This window comes from Anopheles marshallii, chromosome 3 (genome assembly GCF_943734725.1).
Source record: "Anopheles marshallii chromosome 3, idAnoMarsDA_429_01, whole genome shotgun sequence".
Taxonomy (NCBI): domain Eukaryota; kingdom Metazoa; phylum Arthropoda; class Insecta; order Diptera; family Culicidae; genus Anopheles; species Anopheles marshallii.
Window position 1 is genome coordinate 16,788,552 of NC_071327.1, and position 23,985 is coordinate 16,812,536.

The following is a 23,985-nucleotide window of genomic DNA, read 5'->3' on the forward strand; positions in this document are numbered from 1 at the left end:
ACAAATCGTTAGGAACCTATTTTTATTTTATCTATTATATTATTATTTATTATTGGTGATTATGGTTCTTCGCCTTATTGTCCGCCCTTAATGAAAAAAAAAAATATTAAATGGGTCCAATTTCTAGCCAATTTCTTCTAGATGACAAATTTTCCTAATTGATAAAAATATTATCACAAATCCAATCCGATCAATCCAATAGAACCGTATTATACCATGAAATAGTTACATGTAATTGTTATGAAAATGAGAATAGATACACTGTCCATTATTTCGAAAAATCACCGCAAGAGAGCAGTAGTAGCGATAGTAACGATAATAATGAGCGTTTGACTTAACGCATCGTTTGCTCCAGATAAGTTCGTTCAAAAACAATAATTGACTGTAATCTTACATGTATTACAATCCCAGTGAGCCTATATTTGACAAATAAAAACATGATAGGGTGATATTTACTCATATTTTATTTACAAATCTGTCACAAGGGCCATTTAACTTCCTTTAATAGCACTTGCGACTACAAACTATACATACAAGTCCACTGAGATAAAAATGGTTGTCTCCACAAAAGTTCCTGCATTGTGTAGTAAACGCATAGTAAAACAATGCAAGCTAAACTCATTTGGATAATTGCTTCCATGGGGCTGATTTGGCTGATTCAGGTGTGCTAAGATAAAATTTCATTTTGTTCATACTCTCTTCAACTCATATGTATTTGCTGCTCATTTTTATTCAGCTTTCAACAGTCGAAGCCACACGATGGCATGCAACCCAGTTGCTACCCTACTTCCGGCGTTTCAAACTGGACCAGACAAAGAACAGTGTCTACAAGCACAATGTAAAGGATGCCTTACAGAAGCATCTGCGTGCTGCACTTGTGCAGAAAGCATTATGTTTGCCTACAGGCACAAAGGTAAGTACACGTACGGTGGACATAATATCCCATTCGCATCCTTGCCTTAAAACCTCTCTATTCTATTTCATACAGCTTTCGACAGATTGTTTGAACCGAATGGTCGATAAAGCTAGACAGCACGAGAATAGGTTTTATGCTAGATTCACTTACGCTTGCAAGAAACATGCGGAATATTCGGCGGCTTGTTTGGCATCTGGCCGACAGTTGTATAATCGCGCTCTCCAGAACCTTGTCAAGGAAACGGAAAGCTGCTGGAAAGCGTAAAGCTTGAACGGGGGTGTATGCTTCCGTTCCCGCGTCAGTCCCAGCACAGGAAGGAATGATTTAATAACCAAATACCGTTTTACCAATAAGTGGCAGCACAATCGATTTTGGGAAAATACATACATTTATTCTTCCCGCTCTCCTGGGATAGGAATGGTTTCGTTTATTTAATTTCTTCGGTGTTTCGGTTTTTGTGACAGCTTTCCCTCCCCCGACCGTTAGCGAAAAGAGGTTGGAATTATTGAAACAATGCTATGTCAACATGCTGCTTAACGACCCATCTTGAACACGTCACCGAAAAGCTGAAGATTCGCTCGAACCAACTCTCTAATAATACGGTGAAATCCCTTGAGCCTCAACCACCCGGAGACGGTTGATTTGGGTTTGGGTTGAAGTGCACACACAAAAAGGGTTCCCTGTTCTGTTGTTCTAAGCGACTACGGGTTCTGTTGCTAACCGGCTTGTTGGAGAACTAAAAAACCAAAAAAACACTTGCTATAAACCGGTTCAACTTCGGAAGGACAGAGTTCACCCGGCTGGTCCGCTCCCACGGATGGTGGATGAATACAGTGCAGGAGCGAAAAAAAACATATCTTGGAGTTATTAAAACGTAACGCCACTGTCCCAAACTGTGGAAAGTCCATTACGGCATTGTGAAGCTTGCCGATCCACCATTTTCCCTTTCGTTTTTTTTTCGTTAAATGCTTGAATTCAGGCCAAGGGTCAGTTTGCGATCGACGTGCTGGAGCCGTTGGAGTGCGTAAAGTGACGATAAATAAAGCTGCAAAAACAAACTCCGAGCATAATAATGGGCGATAAAGGCTTTCATTAAGGGAGTAATGAGACGACATTCATTTACTTTTTTCCCGGCTGCTCTGCTACAAGCACATACACGTTGAAGTCAAACAAAAAGTTATTATATATTTGGGAGGAAAATTCAAATCGACCGTTAGTAATTGGAAGCAACAGAATATGTTTAGAAGATGAAAAATACTTCAACTTTATTAACAGTGCTAGCACAAATTATGAAGATATTTGAATTCCAACATTTGCACAACAACAGGACGATCGAGCCGATTTCCATAAATGGAATGTATGTTATCGCAAACACTTAAGGATTAAATTCCGTGCCAGATTATTCGTAGGCGAAAGGATCGCTCCACATTCGTACAGTTGAAAGCTATAGAAACAACGTCCGTCCATAATGGAACATCCCAATCCCGAATTGACCACACGTGGTCGAAATTTGATAAGGATCTTGCCCTGCCAGCGACACAAACTGTTTCGACGAATCGGAACCGTATTTTATCTCGCATGCGAAGAAGATGAACCCACCCGGGGGTCGGTTCTTTTGAATTTTACATTCGACCATTTATCGGGTACACGTCTCGAGAGTCTTTCGTCCAAACCCACCCCCGCAGCATTCGGTGGAATAGTTCCGTTGAGGTTTGATGCTTCTTTTTTTTTTGGCTATAATACAAAAAAAAGATATAAACACCACGCTGTAATCAAACTCTGGGGCACTTTTGTGGCAGAGAAAAGGATACTTTTGGGATTGTGTAAGCCTCGTGACAGGGATGAGGGAATTTTTGCCCATCCCGGGCTAGCTGTCTTTATCAAAGGGTACCAGCGTGGTCAAGGATGGGCAAAAAAGTATAAAACGAGAAACACACTTTTCCCTGCAGGAAATGATGTCTTTGATCCAATCATAGCGTCGCCCCGTACTTTCCACCCTTATAGAATCAACCCCTGCCGATTTCACCCTGCCCACGTTTGATAGCATTTTGTGTTTTGCCATTTTTTTTTTTGCTCCAAGAAAGCATGAAATAAGAGCGCACTATTTATAGCTGCAGCCATTTCGTGTCAGACGTCCGGACATTTATGTTACATTTAAGGGAGACCGGTTTGATATAATAATATGTTGCTTCCAGGAATGAAACCGTGCACGAATTGTACTTCTTTTTTGCTATACTGTATAAAAATGCGCAACAATTACAATGATAAGAAATGTTGGTTTGGAGTACGTTTTCAGCAGAACGCGTCAAAAATAGATGCGAGTCTGCTCTGTCTGTCAAGAGCAGCAGCATCACGATGTGAAAATTGTTTGGATGTTATGCAAATTGCATACTTTTGGGCAAATTTTCCCTCAGGAGGTTACTTTTCTTTCATTTGGGTTTTTTTGTGTGGCTAGAAAAAAAATATTTATTCTTAAATATGTCGTATGCTTCTAGAAACGGTTAATACAATAACTTGTAGTACAAAACACAAGAGACGTACAGAGTTGTTTATATAATTCCACTTCTCCCTTGTGAGCTTTTCCGTATGTCTGATTTTATTGCAAACAAAACTTTACATTTTCCATGCTTCTGATCTGCTGTTTACTTTAATAATCTTTTTATTATTTTTATTGGCAACTTCCGCCCACGATCTCTAATGGACATACGAGAGCCCAGGATAACTTAAGTAAGATTTATCTTCCGGATCGTTATAAAAATAGCAAACCTGCTCCCGGGACAGTAGTCACCGACTATCACGATGATCACCCAACTGACTCGCAGCCCTTGTTTGGATATTCGCGGATCATCATGAACACTCCATGAATAATTCAACGGTTTTTTGATAAACCTCTGTGCTTTTTGCGTTTTTGTCTCTCATCCCTTTGCGACACTAGTGGCTAACGGGAAGCAAACAAAGCTGAAACGAAACAAATTCGCGAACCTGCCAGTGCCGTGCTTCCGGTATGCTTAGCTGCAGGTGGTTTGTAGTTCTGTTCGCTTTGTCATTCGCCCGAGATCGTCATATCGTCCGACCGAGCCGGCACACCATGCACTCCGAGACTCGCAGTCGTTCAGGGATAAAAGTTACTGCTGAACTTTGGTGACTTTGGAGTGTGGTGGGAGAGATGGCAGAACAGGAGATGTGGAAAAAGAGAAAACTCAATCATAATAATAACTCCAACGCAATCGAGAAGAAGGTCTAAGTTCTTTTGAGTGAGTAAAACATTCTTTTTGATGCGTTTAGCTGATGACAGAGTTTTAATTTACCTAGCACAGGTCTTTCAGTTCAGTTGGGATATGCATAAGCAATGAATGACGTGAGTTCATAGCGCCGGGAAAGGTTTTCAACGAATGTTTATTCTCCACGAGCGTTAGCGTGAGCACATGACAGACACATTCCGAGGTTGTAATAAAAAGTTTGCACAGTAGTATACTTTTAGGCGTGATGACTAATGAACACTTTTACTTAGAAGAGTCAAAAAATACGAAGAATAAATAATTCTTTTTACAGTATAACAAACAGTAAAAAAAACCCGTCTCTTCCATCCATTATCCCTATCCCTTCCGGTGAACTCCATGCCCGAACAACTCCTAGCCCAGCTCAACTTTTGCGTCAACTCAACGTATACTTCCGCACGAATCCCACGGGACGCAACCCCCGAACCAGCCTTGCGGTAAATATTTGTTACCATTTATGTTTGAAGAAACCGTCGCAATCTTTACGCTCGGTAGCAACTTTTCCCGCCCCTTCCGCGGCAAACAAACCCAGTGGCCTGCAGGGATCAACAAACAACAAAAATTGTGGACGGAAACTTGCCTCCAGACGCGGCACGTTACTGCGTCCCGCGTTTTTGAAAGAAGTTTATTCTGCGTAAGGAAACTTCGAGCCTTGGGTGCTTCTGTTAAATATCCTGTCCTTGATGGAGTGCGTGATGAGGGAAAAGATTTCGCTTTCCACACCTTCGGTCCCATCCGCCTGAGTTAATAAACTGGCGTGGAGTAAATGGGCGCACTAGCGGCGTGCGGTGAAAGAACTGTCAGACATCAGTATCTTTCAGCGAAAGGGAAACAGCTCATCTGCTGCTGAATTTTGATTTAATTAAAGAAATCGCTTTAAAATGGAATATAAATTGGTTCATTTTCGGTGGGACGAACTGCACAGATGCTAGCAATCAACGCGATAGCTCAATTGCGGGGCAGCTTTTTAGTCGATGCGTGACGCAAGTTTGGCAAAAACGAAAAGAAAATTGCGTAAAATCTTTCGTTATGAATAATTTGTTATGCGCATTGCCTACATTTAGGCGCTGTGAAGTGATTTTTTCCAAATTACTATCTGTCAATAAAAAATGGCTAAATAAAGTCTAAAATTTGACATTTAAACCAACTAAATGCCACGACAAAAATAATTTCAGCATCTAACCAATGTGTGGGCAAAATAAGTAAACACATGGCAGGACGTCCCATTGAGATGTTGCAACTTACCATCCGCCTGTCGGAATCCAAAACTTTTCAACTATCCACAGGTATCGATTCGCTATTGGAACACGCACAAAAGAATACACCCGTGTTGCTGAGGAGCAAAAATGGCACAAAACATCCCAGCTAGAAGCAATGCGGTCGACTAAGCTTCGTAGGAGCTGAGGCGAACGAGGGAACAAACAAGAACAAGAAAGTTAAACAAGTGTAAAGAATAAGAAACATGCAGCAGTAGCAATGAAAAAAAAAAAACAATCTCCAAAAGTCAACTCCATTCGTACCACTCCGGGGATCAGTTTTCAGATTATTTTCCACGATTTTTCCATTCCACCTTCACATCACCGCAGTGCCCTTGCCGTGTGAATGCCAACGATCGCCCGCAGCGTACGATGTAAAGAATCTTGTCAAATTTTCCATCTTTATTACAACATTCTTAAGCGCGTAACGAGCGAACGGAGCGAATGTTCGGGCACGACCCAGTTGGTGATTTTAATTTCGAGCACGTCCCATGTGTCCAAAGCTCTGGCACACGTTCCCTGGAGAATGGTGTGGGTGTTGATGTGTGTGTTGGTGTTTGTGGGTTCTGTCTCGTGTGAGTCGTTAAATGAAAAAAACAGGAGCATTTCTATTGTCAAAGCTTTCCACCGGGGAAAACACTGTCGAATGGTAAGGAGAAGCAACAGCAACAAAAAAAAACTCATCATCGAGAAAACTGTTAAGCTCAACAGACAAGTTTCAATTCTGTGTCAACTCGCTTTCGATTGTCTTCTTGCTTTTCGCCGCCTGTCGAATTTATGTTTTGCCGTCAAACTTCTTTGACTTTGGTCAGTGGAACAGGGCGAGTTTGCTAACTCGCTCATGTGTGAGTTGCTGTTTGCGGATAGAGTTTCATCGTCAACCAACCGGATGACTGCTGATCAGCATGTTTCTTTTTTGTAGCCACTCGTGAAAAAGATGATATCTTTACTTATTTATTTAACAGCTAAGGCTTTCACACGCATGAGTATTCCAATTCCAATGTCCCGTTTAAGAAAGTTATTTATACAAAACTAACACGCAAGCCACAAAAACAAAATAAAACACAAGTGGTTCCAATGCCCAAACCATTCTCGTTCAGGACTATCCATAGATTCACGGAAGCATGAAACATCGCCCAAACAGCTTGTTTTTTTTCTAGCAACAACACTACAATTTCGTCCGAAGCTTTAATGAACTTGAGGGCTCACCCAAGTGTGGGTAAGACGACCTGGTCGAAGCTCCGCAAAGCAATATTGCAATCTTCTCCATACGACAGATTCAATTACTTTCACGTCAGAGAGATCAATTCATATGGAAAGACAGCTGTTTTCCGCATAAATGATCAATTGCGAAATCGAGCTTAATTTCGAAGCATAACAGAAGACGTTGATTACATTTGTAGCGCAGTTTGATCAGCAGCAATATGTTATATTTCAATCATCATAACTTATTTCCTATTCAGTTTGACTTACCCTTGCGATAAGTAGTATACATCTATTTCTATTGCTACGGAGTTCTACAAACATGTCTGCAACTTCAAAGCACTTTCAATAATGACTTCAAGCTACATATTCGACGTGATGTTTGAAGACCCTAGAGCATCTTAGAAGAATTTATATTATCTTTAAACTTCCTTTTCCATGTTCTCTGGTGGTAGAGTCATGTATATTGTTAACAACCTAAAAAAATCCCTTTTTAAAGCTTGATTTAAAGAGAACGTGCTTGGCAAACTTCAATTATTTGCCACAAAATTCATTAAAACACAAGGAGGCGAAACATCTATCGATTCCAACGTTCGCTGCCAACTCCACCCGATCAATTTGTAACACAAAGGCCACATCTCCCACCGATAAAGTAATGAGATTTTACGCCGTCTGTGAGAAGCACTAAAAATACTTACACCCCAGCAGAAGCCTTGAAAGTGGCTTCGGAACGTTGGTAGATTGAGAGGCAGAAAATAAAGGATGGAACACTTACAGGAAAGCAATTTTTCTCCCGAACCGATCTGCACCGGTAGGAACATCGGTCTCTACGGGCGACCCACTGGTCAAACCGCAACCTATCTAATTGGCTTCCACCATTGAAACAGTTGCTTTGAGGTTAACCACATAGTCGTTGCTGCTTTGTGCAGGTGTTTTGGACAAATTATAGTCCGGGGCGGCTTACCAGCAGAGGAGACGCGCGAACAGGCGCGTTCCAGCGACAGGTCGACTATTGGGAGAAATAATGCCAACCGAAATGAGATCCTAAGGATAATGGTCCTGGTGTGATACGGAGTCAACCTTCCAAGAACACACCGCGCGAACGGAAGGTACTTTTACCGTTCGGGATTCACACAGCGGCTCACACTTGTTCTACCAACCCTAGGTGGTGGTGGTGCCTGGGAAAACCCGCACAGCAGGTAGCAACTAAGACGAGTGAATGAACACCGCCGCGAATGCACAGCTCAACAGGGAAAAGAAAAGAAATTAATATCCAACCCGATAGCAACCACTGTTGTATGTTGCGGTACGACAGGTTCCACGACCGTCACCGGGTCATCGCCATGTAAGCGCTTCTGCCCGGGACGCGTAAAAGTATTTGCGATTGTAATGAGAAAAGTTTGCCACATTTTATCGCGAGTCGAAAAGTTTGAACGCCCGTAAGGGTGAATCGCGCGTATCAATTCGGCACGGTTTCGAGAAAGAAAGCGGATGGCTGATGGCAAGTGGGCTGGGGGAAAAGGTTTGAAACGTGCGAATATTTATTGTTCAAATAGGTGGAATTGAAGTTGTTTCGAAAACTCTTCGCAGGTGGAAAGAGAAAAACTTACGCAGTGAACGATTAACGCGCGCAACTGTATCGAATTTGTGATGCGTTTTAAAATGAATAGGGTTATTACAACGTGACAGTTTGTAAATTTTCATATAAAAGGAGATAAAAGGTATCAATACACTAATTTTCCATCCATGTACCTAAATCAATTAAAATAAAAACTTGAAGATCGCTGCAATGACTCATTATGCTATTATGAGTCTCACAACCAGTCCCACCAATTCCCTGTTATTCCATTACTGTCAATATTCCATTTGATATTCGACATATCAAGCAAGCAGTCGGCAGAAATTCTATTTGAAGAAAGTCCTACGACCCAATCCAAACTCATCATTAACCATTCATGGCATGCGTATAAAATTTTCCATCCAGAATCACTTACACTCCCTTCTTTCCCGAGCGGAACAAAAAGCACAACCAAAGTACACAACCAAAGGCCACGTGCTTTTACGCTGACATGATGAGAGAAAATTTATTTGCATGTCCATGTACTTTATCTTCTTCCCCAATACACTCTAACCAGTATCTCTTTCCGGGTTTTCGAATGGCAAGCAGGAAAGAAGCAAAGTGTAAGCACCTATATAAAAAGGGAAAGTATCGTTACGTGTGGCACATTATGAAACACAAAACAAAAGGGAAAAGAAATGAAATGGTGCATTGAGCAAATGTGAAATCATAAACATGCCACCAGCAAAGGTGGCTTATATTTCATTCAATCTTTCCTTTTTTCCAGCACTCACCTCCCCTCCCCCCAGCAGCGCCCGTCCCATACCGGAGTAAAAGAGTGTCCTCTCGAGAGTGTCCTGCGGATAAACCGTCGGGACTAGAAAACCAGCAGCAGTGGACCACGCACCTCACGCTCGCTTTCCAAACACGGCCAAACTCAACCACTATCCTTCCAGTCGCATCCTTATCCGCGAAGGAAAACGTGGCCCATCGGGTCCATTTGGGATGGTTGTTGAATTTTTTATAGCTTTAAATAAAAACTTGCCAAAGGGACACCTTCGAAAATGGGCGCGTGTCCTGAGGATCGGTGGCTCTGGAATGTGAATGGTACACGCCCGTTACACTTATTATATCCGGGAAAAGAACGTTAGGAATTTCATCGCAGCTTAGGCGCAAGCTTAGCCTGTTTCCCTTCACCATTCTTTCTCCAACTCTTCTTGTCCCGGGTTCGTTTGTTTCGCCTCCTGGTCCTTGTGAAGCTGTTAAAACAGGTTGGGTTTTTTTTTGTTTTGTTTCATCCTGTCAGGTTCATATTTTCCTTTGCCCATTCCGTCCTAAATGGATCTTGCTCGTTGAGCGTGAAGCGCTTTTCCTTCCTTTCAACAGTCGTTAGCTCATTTTTCACTCAGCCTTTGGACGACAATTAGAGGCTTTCAGGGTAAGGCAACCCACACATTTAGCAAACAGCGCAAAAAAAAAAAATCTTCCACCACATTGTATCGAGAGTGTTAAAAATCCGAACCAACAAGCAAACCATTTTGGTTCAATTTCAAAGCAATGATTAAAGAGTGTCGTTTGTGTTTCATCGTTCAACGTTTGTTCTCTTTTTTATAGCTTTTCTTCATCTTTTTTGTTTTGTCAAATTTTCGTCATGCAACCGGTAGAAGACATAATTCCCGAAGGAATTTTTCTGTCACGGTTAGGTATGCAAGTTGACGATGATTAAAAAACATAAAACATCGGACTAGCACGGGATGATTGTTAAGCGGTATCGGTGGGACTGGGTGGCTGTATTTTTAAGGTTGGAAGAGAAATACGCTGGGAAGGAAAACATCATCCAGGAATAGGGTGCCTCTTAAACAGCGTAGATGCGAAAAAGGAGGACATCACGCATCCGTAAACGTGAAATTGACAGGCCGAGAAACATGCTAACGAACGAGCGAAATTAAGCCGCACATCAATCAGACCTGGAGTACCATGTATCGGTGGTGTGTGTGTGTGTGTGTGGCATGTTTTGGTAGGTGTTTGTAAGAATACACCTTTTTTTTGGTAGCTTAACTGTGCTCCGCTCATCCAGCATGTGCCAATAAGCACTGGGGAGTACGTGTGTAAGAAAGATGAAAAATTGCAAGCAAACAAAATCCAACCAACAGCTGAGTGCACGAAGAGAGAGACAGAAAAAAAATGAAGGCACCATCATTGCAAGGACAAAATCTTCATTCAACGTGAACTGACGAGACGGGCGGACGGAAAAAAGCATACATTTACGCACACAATTCATTTCTATGCTTTTCTGTGCGTTGGTGGGACCGAGCAGTATCTGTTGTTAAGCGACGATGGGCTAAAAACGGATGGCATGACGCTCGTTCGTATTATGGTGATGCTTCGAAATGATGTGTAACTGTTAAGGGATAGAATTTCATAGCCGGAACTGGAGCAAAACTCTTTGGGTAAGGAAGGATATTACACCAAGTCTCGCTACTATGTCAGTAAACCAACCACGCAGTGACTACGCTAAAAGGCAATGTATCGCTTCCCGGGTTTGAGGATTTTATTTGTATTTTATCACTGTCTTGTAAGAAAATGGTGCAGCTCAAACACTATTAATACGGGCACGGACGTATGAATGTTGCAAGACAAAAAATGCTCCTCATAATAGTTTTTTTTTTATTAAACAAATAATAACAACAAATAATGACATACATACAGGCGAAAAGTATGAAATTTCTATTACAAATTTACAAAATTAGAAGTAAGTTTGTATCAAAAGTTTGACTAATATTCTAAAATTGGGAATTAATGGGAAAAGCGATTGAAACTTTAGAAAAAAACATTGACTGTAACGTATTTTTATGTGACAAAAATTACAAAGAAAAATCAATTTTGTATTGAATTGAATTTTTTATTGAGGAAATTTTCAAATAAAACCAATTACTAATGAAATTGAAAATTTTGTCCCGAATTTGTGATAAAAGTTCGATATTGAAAAATTCAATTGACGAGTCAGTCGATAATACTATTTTGAATACCAATACGTCTCCTGCTGCCGACAGAATTTTTCAAGGGTTGGAAGTAAAACTTCTAAATCGCTTATCCTTTTCCTTAACTGTTCCACGGCCATAAATAATAATGAATCCACGTCATTACCCCGTTATCAGTACGCAAGCACCAAGCAAAAATTTTCATCATTTTTAACACCTCGCGAGCTTTCATCGAACGTTTTGCTTCAGCCCTGTGCAGAGGGTTCTAAAACTGAAATCCCCACAAAAAAGGGGTTTACTCGAGACGAAAATCTCGTTTATGGCCAAACGCCATCATTGACGCACGATACCCGCAGGATACCAACTCTTATCGTGGTTCTTTCCCTACAAACGAAAAAAAACCCTTCCAATATCCAAAGCTCACCTACCCCAAAAGGATCGACACTTGCTCCGGAGTTGAGTGTTCGCTTCAGTCCGCTTTTCGTCCAAGAACCACACACACACACATTCACTCAGCGCAAAATGGGTGCGAATGATGACGATGGGCGATGATGATAATGCAACTTCCGTTTCTCAATTTGGCTTTTGGGGTTCATTTGCCTCGAAACGGGACCAAGACGAAACATCCTATCTGGTTTGTGTGTCGGAAAAAAGAGGAATATAAAAACCATGCTACACACTCTCTTATGTGGCGCGAAAAAATGAATCACATCCTGCGATACCGGTTATCCGCCTCCATTTCCAACCGTTCTACTACTCAGGACAGGAAAAAATGTATATCGTTCGTAGCGTGCGGTCCCAAACAACACACCACCGCCAAAGTCAATTTGAACGTTCGAGTAGATGGTAGACGGTAAATTGGTTCAGGTATATTGCGAGCAACCAGCACTGATCTGAGCTACAGCCTCCCGACCAGCCCAAAAGCAGCAATCTGATCGAACAATTTAGCACGCTCGTAACGTACGCCTTCCGGGCCGCCAATCAGAACGCGGGTCGCTAATCGACGGAAGCCACGCGATGGGAGTTCATATATATATATATAAACGCACACTGTAGTCGAATACTATCGTCCGGAATGTGATGATGTATTTTTACCGTGCCTTGCGGCACCGGGCACGATTACGTCCGATGAGCTACCAAGTTGCAGTTTTCCATGCGTGACAAGTGTGGAGCACGTGACGATGTCAATTACATGGGCGAATGTGCAAATTATCGATCGCGGGACGGGCAGATTCTTATCGATGAAAGAGAGCCTCAGCAAGACTTGGGCTGATACAAGCTTAGCGTTGGTGAAGGCAATTAAATTTCATGACAATTGCAAAAAGTTTTGTTTGCCGCATGTTCAGTGACTTGCTGCGGATTGGAATGTGGTTGTGATTGGGATTAGATCACAAATAAATCACAAATATTTGTGAATATAACAAATAAAATAAAAAATATGTACCACATTGCCATTGTACCACATTTCTTTATTATACAATATCAGCAGTTTCGTTAACGAAATATTAACATCTGACAGCAATCGACATAGTCGACATAGTCGATATCCAGAAACTAAAACTCTTGAGAGAGTTACGAACGCAAGCATAAGGGTAATGAAGCAATTTAAAAACGAAAATTGGATCTTTTGTAATTCTTTGGAGTTGCGAAATACACATCGGTTTCGCTCCTATGTGCCTACGTTTAAAAGACCAATGTGCCTCGTGTTTGACTTAATACTTCACCTAGATGTAGTTAACACTTTAAACTGCTTTAAGAACATCTCACCTTCCCCAAATATAACCAACGCGCCATTCCAACAATCGATAACTCGACGAAAGCACCTCTAATGCCGGAGCAACTCCCGAATGATTGATGGCGATTATACCGACTGTCACACGGTTTCCAAATTCCATCGCCATCGAACAAAGGCACAGCTTGTACAGAAGCTAGAATCCCACCTACCCCACCTACCACTACGCATCATCGTACCACCATCCGTCAGCATCTGGCGCACGTGCGTGGTGTGCCGAAAGGATATCCGTTCTGATCTCGCACTATGTCACTTGGACGAAACATCATCAATTCTATCAAACGATGCACCACAATTGGAATGTGTGGAGTGTTCCAAAAGCAAAACCGGCCAACTTGTGCAACAGCGCGTCAGTTAGCGTTTATATCCTTTAGGCCGATGCTTCTAACACGCACCGAGCTGTACGTACTGTTCCGGATGCACGTACCAGCAAACGTATCAACGATGATAAATTGTGTTGAGCCACTTTCAAATCGCTCCCTACAGAAGCCTTCATTTGCCGGCCTTCATTTGCTACACCTATACCTCAGATGGCAGTGGACAGTATTTTTGGAACTTAACCGAAACCCAACCACCAGGACGCGAGAATTCCAGAGTTCCGGACTTTTTATGTTTCACGTTGCCTCGCAGTTTTACGATTCGTAGGCTGAGCCTGTGCGGTATGCAAATTATTTCCATCCTAAAAACCTGCGTCTACACCAGGACTCCGAAACCACTGTGCCGAAGTCGAAAAATGTGTGCACCAACCGACTCCAACCAGCCCTTGAGTTAGGAGGCTTCCGGTAAATTTCAGCCTCACCTCCACGTATTTGTGTATGCGTGTGCCGTAGAAAATGGGAACAGGGTAAAAAAGCGAAACAATTTCAGGATCAGGAATTTCGCTCTCACACACCATTCATTTACCATCCATTCCACACGTTCAATGCAACACGGAAAAGCAGGGCTCCCGGAAAGCGGAACAGGGAATAATCTGGCTCACCTCGGAAGAATTGTTTCGAAAAGCTCACCATATCTTTGCACCTACCGTGGTGTTGAGGCGGAAAACACGCCTACCCCGAGGGGGGGTTGGTGAAGTGAAAGCGACAGGCAAGGATAATGAAATTCCAATTTAGCGCTTTATTCACCACACTCTCATTAAATCGCACCAGGTGAAGGTGTGACGCGCGTTTAAAATCCTTTTTCCAACTCATTTCTTTTGTTGTTCTGGATGCTTCAACCCGGGCCCCCTGGTTCACCTACACCTACCGGTAGAAACGGTTGAGCTGTTTGTGATTTTATTTCAAACACAAAAACCAAACGAATCACAACTTCTGGGGTTCGGTTCGTTTCGTTGTGTACAGCTCTGCTTCCAGCCGAAGGCAATCTGAAGGCCAGGAAGTGACGACCTAAATGACCCACCACGGTGCTTCAGGTGTACCGTGCCGGAAGCAAACTCGTAACCTTAGGCGTGCTGAAATTGTTCAGCCATTTTTTTTGCAGCAAACCACACGGCTACTACGCTGGTCTGGGAGGTACATTAAGAGGTAAGAACAAACATTAACCTCCTGCAAAACCTCTGACAACAATGTTGTTGCGTTCGGAAGAAAGACACCGTTGAAGGAAATGAAGCTTCAATCCAACCTACCTGAGCAGGAAACGATAACCTATCCACGTGTTGGTACGGTAAAGATTCACTTTAATTAATCCAACGAATACAGCATGGTACGTCCTATGCCATGTGTGTGTGTGGCATGTACTCCAACCAAACCTGGCCCAAAGCAGCAAACGGTGTGAAAACTAATCGGGACGATCACACCGCACCAACGTTCGTATCGAATGTGAATTCCGTTGACCAAAGCTCGACTTTTGTCCGGATTCTTATCCTCCTGCGTACGTGATCCACTTTCCAGGCAATAGCCACACGCACGCAGGATTAAAGGATGTGCCAAATGGCATAGGCTCATTTCCGACACGTATCGTCGTTTTTTTTTTGAGAAACGAGCAGGAGCCTCACTTGCCCGTCGGATACGCGCCAGGAATTATGTTAATGGGATAATCCAGCAGACAGCATCGCTGTAGAAACGGTATTTTCCATTTGTTTGCCAACATCGGTGGCGGAGGGAAATCTTTGTTGCGCACGGGAAAAATTAAATCTCTTGCTTACTCAGCGTAAATTTGCGGAACTATCGCTTGATTGATACAGAGAAATGATGTTGCATGTGTGCTGATTTTGGTTTGAAAGTGATGGGAACGAGTGATTGGTTTACATTGGCAAAAATACAATATTTAAAGGTGTGATATGTGAAGAAACACTAGACCCAAAAGCTAATTAAACTCATACATTTGCCTGAAGAGTTGATCGACTAAGAAGTAGTTCAATAAATTCCTAAATCAAATAGGATTAAATTCCTGAAAAACTGGATTCTTTACAATATGAAGAATTATTGTTTATTATTGTTTGTTTGATTAAAATGAAATAGAAAACTAGTGACCTCATCATTGATTGTTTTTTTTTTATTCAATAAGGACGGCCAGGCATCATCAATCATGTTAAAAGGATTACAATAGCCCTACATCAGAAAAAATGTTCTCAATCAGAATGTAAGTGTCAAATTTCAGTAAATAAACAGTATGGAACTGACTAATAATAAAATACACCAATAATATATATAGGATATATGTACACACATATATGCAGAATATATGATTATTTTGATATATATGTATGAATGATTTAGTAAAGAGAGATCCTGTAACTGGGGTAGATCATCCCAAAAGTTAGAAAGCTTAAGCTTTAAGCCTGTATCTGTCAAATAATCCAGGTACCGAGCTGTATCATTCTGTACAGATTCGTAAAGGACATAGCATTTTGACATAAAGAATGACACAAGGGATCATTTTTGTGAAACTAAAATTTGAGAAAAATCGATTTAAGTTTAGTAATTTGATTTTAATTTCAATGTATTTTAAAATAATATACAAGTCTGATTATCAAAATAATCCTTTTTCAGTTCTTTTCGTTAAAATAAAATTGTTTACCTTTTTCGCACACGGGAAACTTGGCCTAACCTGGCTCAGACCAGTAAGCAAAATTCTTTGTTTTGACATTTGTCGAGTGTGGGTTTTGGGTACTTGGGTACTTTCATTGAGAAACCAATCTAATTCTTCTTTCCTAGGCTTAACTTGGCTTGCCATTTGTATGGCGAATTGTAAGCGGATAAGCCTGGAAACGTCAAAACGCATACAAAAAACTGGCTTAGACCGTGATCTGTCCCGCTATTAAGTTGGAATAACAAAGACTCACCAAGACATCTTACACTATTGAAAAGGTGGACTGAACATATGATGGAATAGTTAGCAAAAGTCTTCAGCTTACGAGGTTAATTTAGACCTCGACGTATTTCGTATATACGACGTATTTTAAATACTATGTGTAAAATTAACCACCCTGATATAACATTCATTTACCAATACAAATTTATTGATGTCTCAAATACCAAGAATTTTGAGGATTTCTAAGATATTCTTCTTCTTCTTTATCGGCACAACTACCTCAAGAGGTCTAGGCCTGCCATTTCTGGCTTGCTTTGACTTTACTTAGACGTAGCGAGATAGTCAGTCCTGCATACGGGGGATTGGTCCGGATGGGATTTTGGACCGATTCTGTCGTGTGAAGACAAGCGCCGTTACCTATAAACCTCAGGGACCGCCCCAAGATATTACCCAACATAATTCACATCGTGCATCCATTTCTTCATTATAAGATAGGTACCATTCTATATATCCATGAAACTGTACGAACGATGTAATCGTAACATAACTATCATGCCATCTATTGAGACTCATAAAATGGTAGACTTGTTTGCATTCCAAAGGACAACTGTTTTCCTTCTGCAGTTAAATTTGGATGAAATTTTGAATCAACCAACAGCTCAACAAAACTACCAACAAACGATTATCTTCCCCATTTGATTGGTTCAATTTCGGGAATAGTCGTGTTTACATTACGCTGTAAAGAGCGTTTAAAATGGTGCTTTGTTTTTATTACACCCGACGATTGTACGCAAGCAGGAAAAACACATCACACTTTCCCGATGTTATTCCATTTCCCGAATTGTGCCTGTGTGTGTGTATGTGTGTGAGAAAGAGGGGGCAGGGGGATCTATAAACGTTTTTACATTAAAACAATAAAAAAACAGTTGAAACTTTTCCACTACAATCAAGAGAACGAGCTTATATGTGTGTGTAGATGTTGCTACACGAATGAATAGTTACATTAGCCACTCGCCACCGGGCTTTCGCTTTCATGTAGGGGCTTTTTCCAACGATTGGGTTAGTGTAAATGGTTGTAACCTTTAGCCTCACCGAAAGCTCCACCCAAACTTCATGGAAACGATAAAAGTTGGGCGCCCAACAAAAAAACACGCATGTGTCCCTGGAGTGCAGATGAAACGGTTGCGAAACACGAAGCTAACAAACCAGATCCGTACGAAATGATTCCGGATCAATTTGTATCCATTTTGGATGAGTTCAACTTATCAAACCCATTTTATCGGTCCGCATTCGCTTAACGAGAGGCCAGAGAAAGTTCAAAAGATGTGTGCACGGGGTTGACGGGCACACGCACGCTGGCGTTAAATCGCAAATCGTCTCTAATTTCTATCAGGTACCAGCGTGCCGCTTACCGGAAACGATAGTAATAAAAATATCTACCGGCAGGTACAGCCCTACCGAGAAAAGCCTTAATTCATATACAACCCGGAATCATGATTACGATGATGATACCCACTATGATCAGAGTTGGGCGTTGGGATTTCAGCAGACTAAAGGTAACGATCGTCTCCGATGTCTCCAGCTCCCGGCGTACCACTTCTAAAGAAGGTCGTATTAAAATTAATTTTCAACGTAACGAGCCAGTAAATGTATTGAAACGTTGTCGCAAAACTGAAGGCGCCCCAATAGCGCACCCGACTCAAATATCCTTCCCGGAGGGTGTCTGTGTGTGTGTGTGTGAGGATGAGACTTATCGAGCCCATTTTACCCTCCACACGCCAATCGGTCTGGAAACGACCGGACTAAACTTCCATCCGCGGCCTGGACCTGCCGAGGCGGAGACCTATAAAAAGTGTATTTATTTTATCATTACTCCTGCCAGCATCGTTCAGCCCTGTTTAGCGAACATCGGGGTTGTTATTGGTGGGATTTCGGGCCGACGTGCTGAAATGTGATCCGATCAATAATGCTTTTCGTATGGCGTTAGCGTCCGGGGATTAGTGGACCCATCGTTTCGTGTTATTTTTTTTATTTCGTGACGAGAGCACTACGTTGTTCCTACGGACACATTCCTCCGCAAGGACGCAAATGCGGACGTCCTTACCCATCCATCGTTACGCAATGGCGGTCCGCAGTATCGCCCAATTTTCTTCTCTTCCTTTTTTATTTCCTGTGTCTCGCCTTTTGGCAAACTTGGCCCCGCTCGTTCGCTGTATTGTCGACTTGAGAAGCCTGCCCGGGAAGGTTGGTTCCCTTTCGTCGACCATTCTTCATACAGATCGCTTTATCAAACTGACACGATTGAATTGGAATACATTTGCCACGTATCGATCGGTTGGCGCTTTATAGCGTCCGGGTACGGTGGGTCATTCATCCATTCGGCACTCGTTTGTGTCATGAGGTGGAATGCGCATTCCATAGTACAGTGTCTTCCAAGTCCACCGTCGTGCCACGGGTGACGGATACGGCCTATTTCCTTTGACCCATTCGTACCAGACTTCCCGGTGAAGCCGAAAAGTGAACTACAAAAGGTAAAGCTGCGACAACCGCAAGGCTTTTTTCCATCCTTTCCATGTACAATTCTCTGCTGCATATATCCATCGTTTTATCCGGTGCTTTCCCTTCCGTTTCTTTGCAGGGAAATCACAGCAGAATGAATCGATCCCGAACTTCATCTTCGGGCACGTGCCTTTTCAGTCGAATCCCCTCATGCTTTCCAATATCATTTACATGCCTGTGGGTAGCCTTGGGCGCTGGGCTGGTTTTTAGGTCCGGTTGTCTGCTTCCTGGCCCGTGCCAGACGGTTTGCCCATTTGGCCGTGCGAAGCTGGAAACTGGAAGGAATTACATAACACCTCGGCACCCGGCCCCTCCATGCCATTGTCCATAAACCTTCTGGCTATCCAATTACGATAGCAGATCTAAGATTAAATTAGGCTCGATGCTATCTTCCCGTCGTTAGACACCCGACGATTGGTCTCTGCTGCTCGCCACAGCACCTTATGCTTTATCCCATTGCCTTGACTTTTCACGCACAAAAACACACATCATTAACCTAGTTTGCGCTCGTGCGCGTTTCCATTCTTTTGTAAGCTTTTCTTGAGACGTTTTTATGTCCGTTTTTCAAAAGCTCATGAAACAAAACGAGCAAAGGCACACATCACCATCATCATCGCCGTTGCCGATACGTGGTCATATGTAGCGCGGCATAATGTTGGACATCGAATCAACACTGTCCCGCTGCTCCGCCAACACACGCTTGCGTTCGCATTCCAGCCCAGTGCAAAACGATATCCAATTACCGAGTGGGAAGCAACCATATCCATCATAATTAATCTTGCCCAGTTGGGTTACCGGTGTGGATTGGACTTCTTTTCTTTCGCTTTGATGCCGGCAGGACATGATTGCAATGCATCGTGTCAGCACAACGGTTGGCGTCAAACAACAATCATTCGTTTCAACAGCAAATGGATCCACGGATGATGTGGCCTTCCATTGCCTTTTCACACCCGTACCGAATGATGTGTGGGTGTGTGTGTGTGTGTGGCCATGGGCCTTCTCGCCTTCTTCCTTGTACGTGACAGATATGAGAAAAGGGAAAAAATGAGCCAGCGCTTGAGTGGAAAACAATACGTCCCACGGTTCTGTACTAGCTTTTAGTTGGATTAGATTTCTGTTTGTGAGGGAGTGGCTGGTTTGTGCTTTCGTACGGCTGTTAGTACGGCGATAAACAGACGCTAATGGTTAAACAAATTGGGCGTAGACGTTACTATTGCCCCGGCAAAGGACGTTGGAAACCAAAATTGTACAATTTTCCGCAATCTATGTCTATGTAAAATATAAATAGATACTTATTGATACGATACTATCATGTAGAAGGCTCCTTTAGAGTAAAAGTATGTTACATTAAGGAATGTTAGGCATTATTTGTGTAACGAGGTCAAGCTCACCAATATTTCATTGCCCATTCCAAATATCTGCTGCTAGGCAAAGAAGAGTGGACAATTCTCAAGGTTTTTGAATGTCACTTACAATATTTGCCAGAACGAGGAGTTCATCTGTATCCTCTTCAAACTTGGGGGCTAGAAGGTGCTTAGAATGTGTCCAGGAGTCAAAACTTCAGGGATTTATAGGAATAACTTTATCCAGATCCTGGCATTCGTTGGTTTGCTTAGCTGCTCTCTAAGGTAAAAGTGATCCACCAATAAAACAAACATTCAGCGGACAAATCCAAGTAAGCACCACCCGAAATCCGAACTAAAAATGCTCAGATACTCTATGGATGTACAGATATTTGACCGTACTTCAAAATGTTGCAAACCTCTACCTTTATTGAGTTGAAAATCACGAACACAAACATAAATGAGATTGGAACATCGTGTTATGAACAAGGCTCTAGACAGCTTATTCCACAAAGACTGTTTAAACTTTCGGAGCGATAGAGGATCCAAGACAGCACCAAATTTGAATCGTCATCCTCCAGAATCATCTTCCAGAAAGGTCATAATGAATGATGGAAGGTGATACCTCCCGTAGAAAGGTTAGAATACACGGCTAAAAGGATCTGATGCAACTAAATAAATGATATTAGCCCTTAATAATTAGTTACATTCGTCTTCGTGTGTTGGTTCCGTTAGTTATGAAATGATAAAAAGATGGCAGAATAAAACATAAATACGAGGTATCCGTTTTATGATACAATTTTACTTGAATAATTCAACTAAAAATGAAAAAAATTCCGCTTTTTGAGTACCACTTTGGCCAATACGCAAATTAAAAAATTGAATTATTAAAAATCCCAAGAAATTGACACATGCAAATTGAAACATCACTGACAAGCATGTAGCCCTGGATGCCTCTAAGGCTCGAACATGTTTATGTTATCCTTCAAAGCAAATTTTAAGCATTGCGAATCATATAACATGGGTATCATTTTCCATTCCACTGACATTGTTATTCCAAGCATCATTGGTGATATAATGCTTTTCACCTACACTACTGCACCTACACTACATTACATTTCAATGTTTACTGCGAATCTCCTAATGCTCATTGTTACCGATATAAATTATATTTGCTGCTCGAAAAATTCAACATGTGCATTATTCACAAACGATACATGGGTTCCGAGAATTTCTAGCGATAACACAATCTCTGATCAAATTTCCCCGAACTGCCAAAATAAACACCACCGCCCTACTTCCATAAAGGAAAAACCCACAGCAATACCCGCGAGGAATGGAAAACAGTTGCAGGTTGTCGACATACCTTATTGCTCGCTTCAACCGAAGAATTGGCCGGATTGGTCCCCGATCTGAGGAAGATCTCGTGTGTTCGATGTTTCTCGGCTGTTTGCCAGTTACCGATTCTTCACGTACGTATCGCAAACGAGCAAAAGCGGCATTAACAGCAGCGGAGTGATTTCGTAAAATTTTACCACTTCTTACGAGCGAACGCGGCAACGCTAAGCATAGGATAAGCCTTTCATTTGTACACTCCCCGAACGGGCGGTACGCACAATTTACGCACTCACTCAAGCATATATGTACACACACACACGCACGCACACGTAAACGCGTACAAACACACCACAAGCACACACGCGAAACGGAGCAATGGTTAAGTGAAGACCCTTTTTCCCTAGAACCGTAGCGAAGGAAATTAATTATTTCGATGAAATTTCAGCCTCAACCCGAAAGCACGATCAAACGTTAATTGACGAAAAGCGCAAAGCGTTTGCGAACTGTGAGCCGTTGGAACGAGAAAATTGCTTGGCGGAAGCGCCACCAAAAACTGATACAACTAGCTTAAGGAACTAGGGATGTATTTACACTACACATAAACACCGCACCATTTGCCTTTTCGAACCAAACGCACAACCACTTTGCGTTGCCTCCGTTGCGGAATTTTAAAGCCGTCGCAACAAATCAGACACACGCCTCACCAATTTCGATAGATCACGCGTACGCATCACACACACACATGCACACATACATAACACACAAGAGCACAAATCACTCGCGCGTGTAGTCGTCGCACTTAAGCACGCGAATTTTGTAATAAGCCGTCTGTGTAATTGAATTCAAACTTTTGGCTGGCACGCTTGTACGAAAATTAAGGTTAGCCGTAGGCAAACAGTGCGCCGTAAGACGTTTGGTCCTCTGTTCTGTGTCGCGATAGCGTTGGAATGAGGTTTGAAGGTTGCTTCCAGCTGGTTCGATCAGCAACATTTAAAATGTTGCTTCCTCGAAATCGTTTGCCTTACTCGATTTGGAACTTTCGCTCGAGACAGCAACTGTCTTGTTTGGCTAATTTAATTATGCCTTAATCACTTCTTTATGTACAGATACACACAGACACACACACACATTCATACCCTAAAAGCATGTTTTATGCTGCAGGACATCTGCACTGGTGCAACGGTTTCCGTTTGAGATCCTTTCACTTTCACATCGATCACATCACGCTCTCATGACTCACTGGCCCACTGGCACACTTCGATCGAGTGTCCCTACCCACTAAACTGCAGCGCCAATTAGAAGCACGAATCACACATACCAACGCACACACATACAGCCGCACGTACCAGTAACGCGTGGAATATTCCGCACACGCGCGCGCAAACACCTCACCTTAGCCGGACTTGAGCGCGTGAACCAAACTGGGGCACAGTGTGTGTGTTGTGTGCTTCACACGCGTATCCTGCTGCACGACTGACTGGCAAGGACGAATCTTGCTCCACCGCAAGGCTGATGATGCTGCGAAACCGAACAGCTTTCGGACGCCCGTTCGCTTCGCTGCGTTCCTTCCATCCCCCCCATGTTGGGATGCTGCACGAAGGGGCGAAAAGTTTCGCCCCAATCGGTTCGGTACGGAAAAGCTTTTCCCGGGAAGCTTTTCGTGCACTTTCGACTGCTCGAATCGGGCATACGACGGATAATCAGCTGTCGTTGCCCGTAGCAACCGCGTTGCTAATGCGATGGAGACGCACGCAATATCCAACCCCTGAGAAATGGGGTCGGGCACAGCAGTTGCCGTGGCGTTATTCGCTTACGAGCTGGTTAATAATATACTTATGCTGCTGGTGTAGAATTTACGATCGACCCGAACCCATCACAGCATCATTTGTTCCGCTACCTTCACACATACGATCACACACCCACCCATCCACCCATCCCTTTGCAGGGAAAAAAAATGAAAACCCAGCTGGTGGTGGTGGTGGTGGGTTGTAAAGTTTTTGGAAAGGCAAAATAAAACCTAACCTCAACACGCAGCCGGGGTTGCATACGCTCGGGGGTGTTTTATACCCGGTTTGGCTCTGATTATTACAAACCTCGAAACCGATTGGGTACAGCAGTACAGAGCATTGCGAAGCGGAGAGGCCAACCATACCCGACGCGTACGGTGCGTACCCACAAGCGTGACGGTGTTATTTTTATGAAATTATACTAAAAGCTACAGGCGCGTCCCGGTGGGGTGTATGTAACCTCCTGTCCCACCCACCGAGCGAAAACTTCACATACAACATACGCACGCACACACACACACCCGCAGTTGGGGCACCACAACTCGGAGCCTACATGGAAATTTTCTTCATTTTGAGTTTCACTTTCACCTTCACCTTAACGGGCGCACATCCGTTTCCTGCATCCGACAGCGTGTGTCCTGCGCTTCCGGAGCATCATGCAGATGTTTTTCTTTAATTTTCTCGCTCATGTTTTTCTTTCCGGCCGTAGTTTCTTGCGAGTT

The 23,985-nt window shown here is 42.7% G+C and overlaps 1 protein-coding gene across 1 annotated transcript; it reads left to right on the forward strand.

The window, feature by feature from the left end:
- The first annotated feature begins 605 nt into the window (after positions 1-605).
- On the forward strand, positions 606-1,180 carry LOC128711124 (uncharacterized). Its single transcript, XM_053805989.1, has 3 exons — positions 606-662; positions 737-913; positions 989-1,180. The coding sequence occupies exons 1-3, from the start codon at positions 606-608 to the stop codon at positions 1,178-1,180; spliced, it is 426 nt and encodes a 141-aa protein (XP_053661964.1).
- The last annotated feature ends 22,805 nt before the right edge of the window (positions 1,181-23,985 follow it).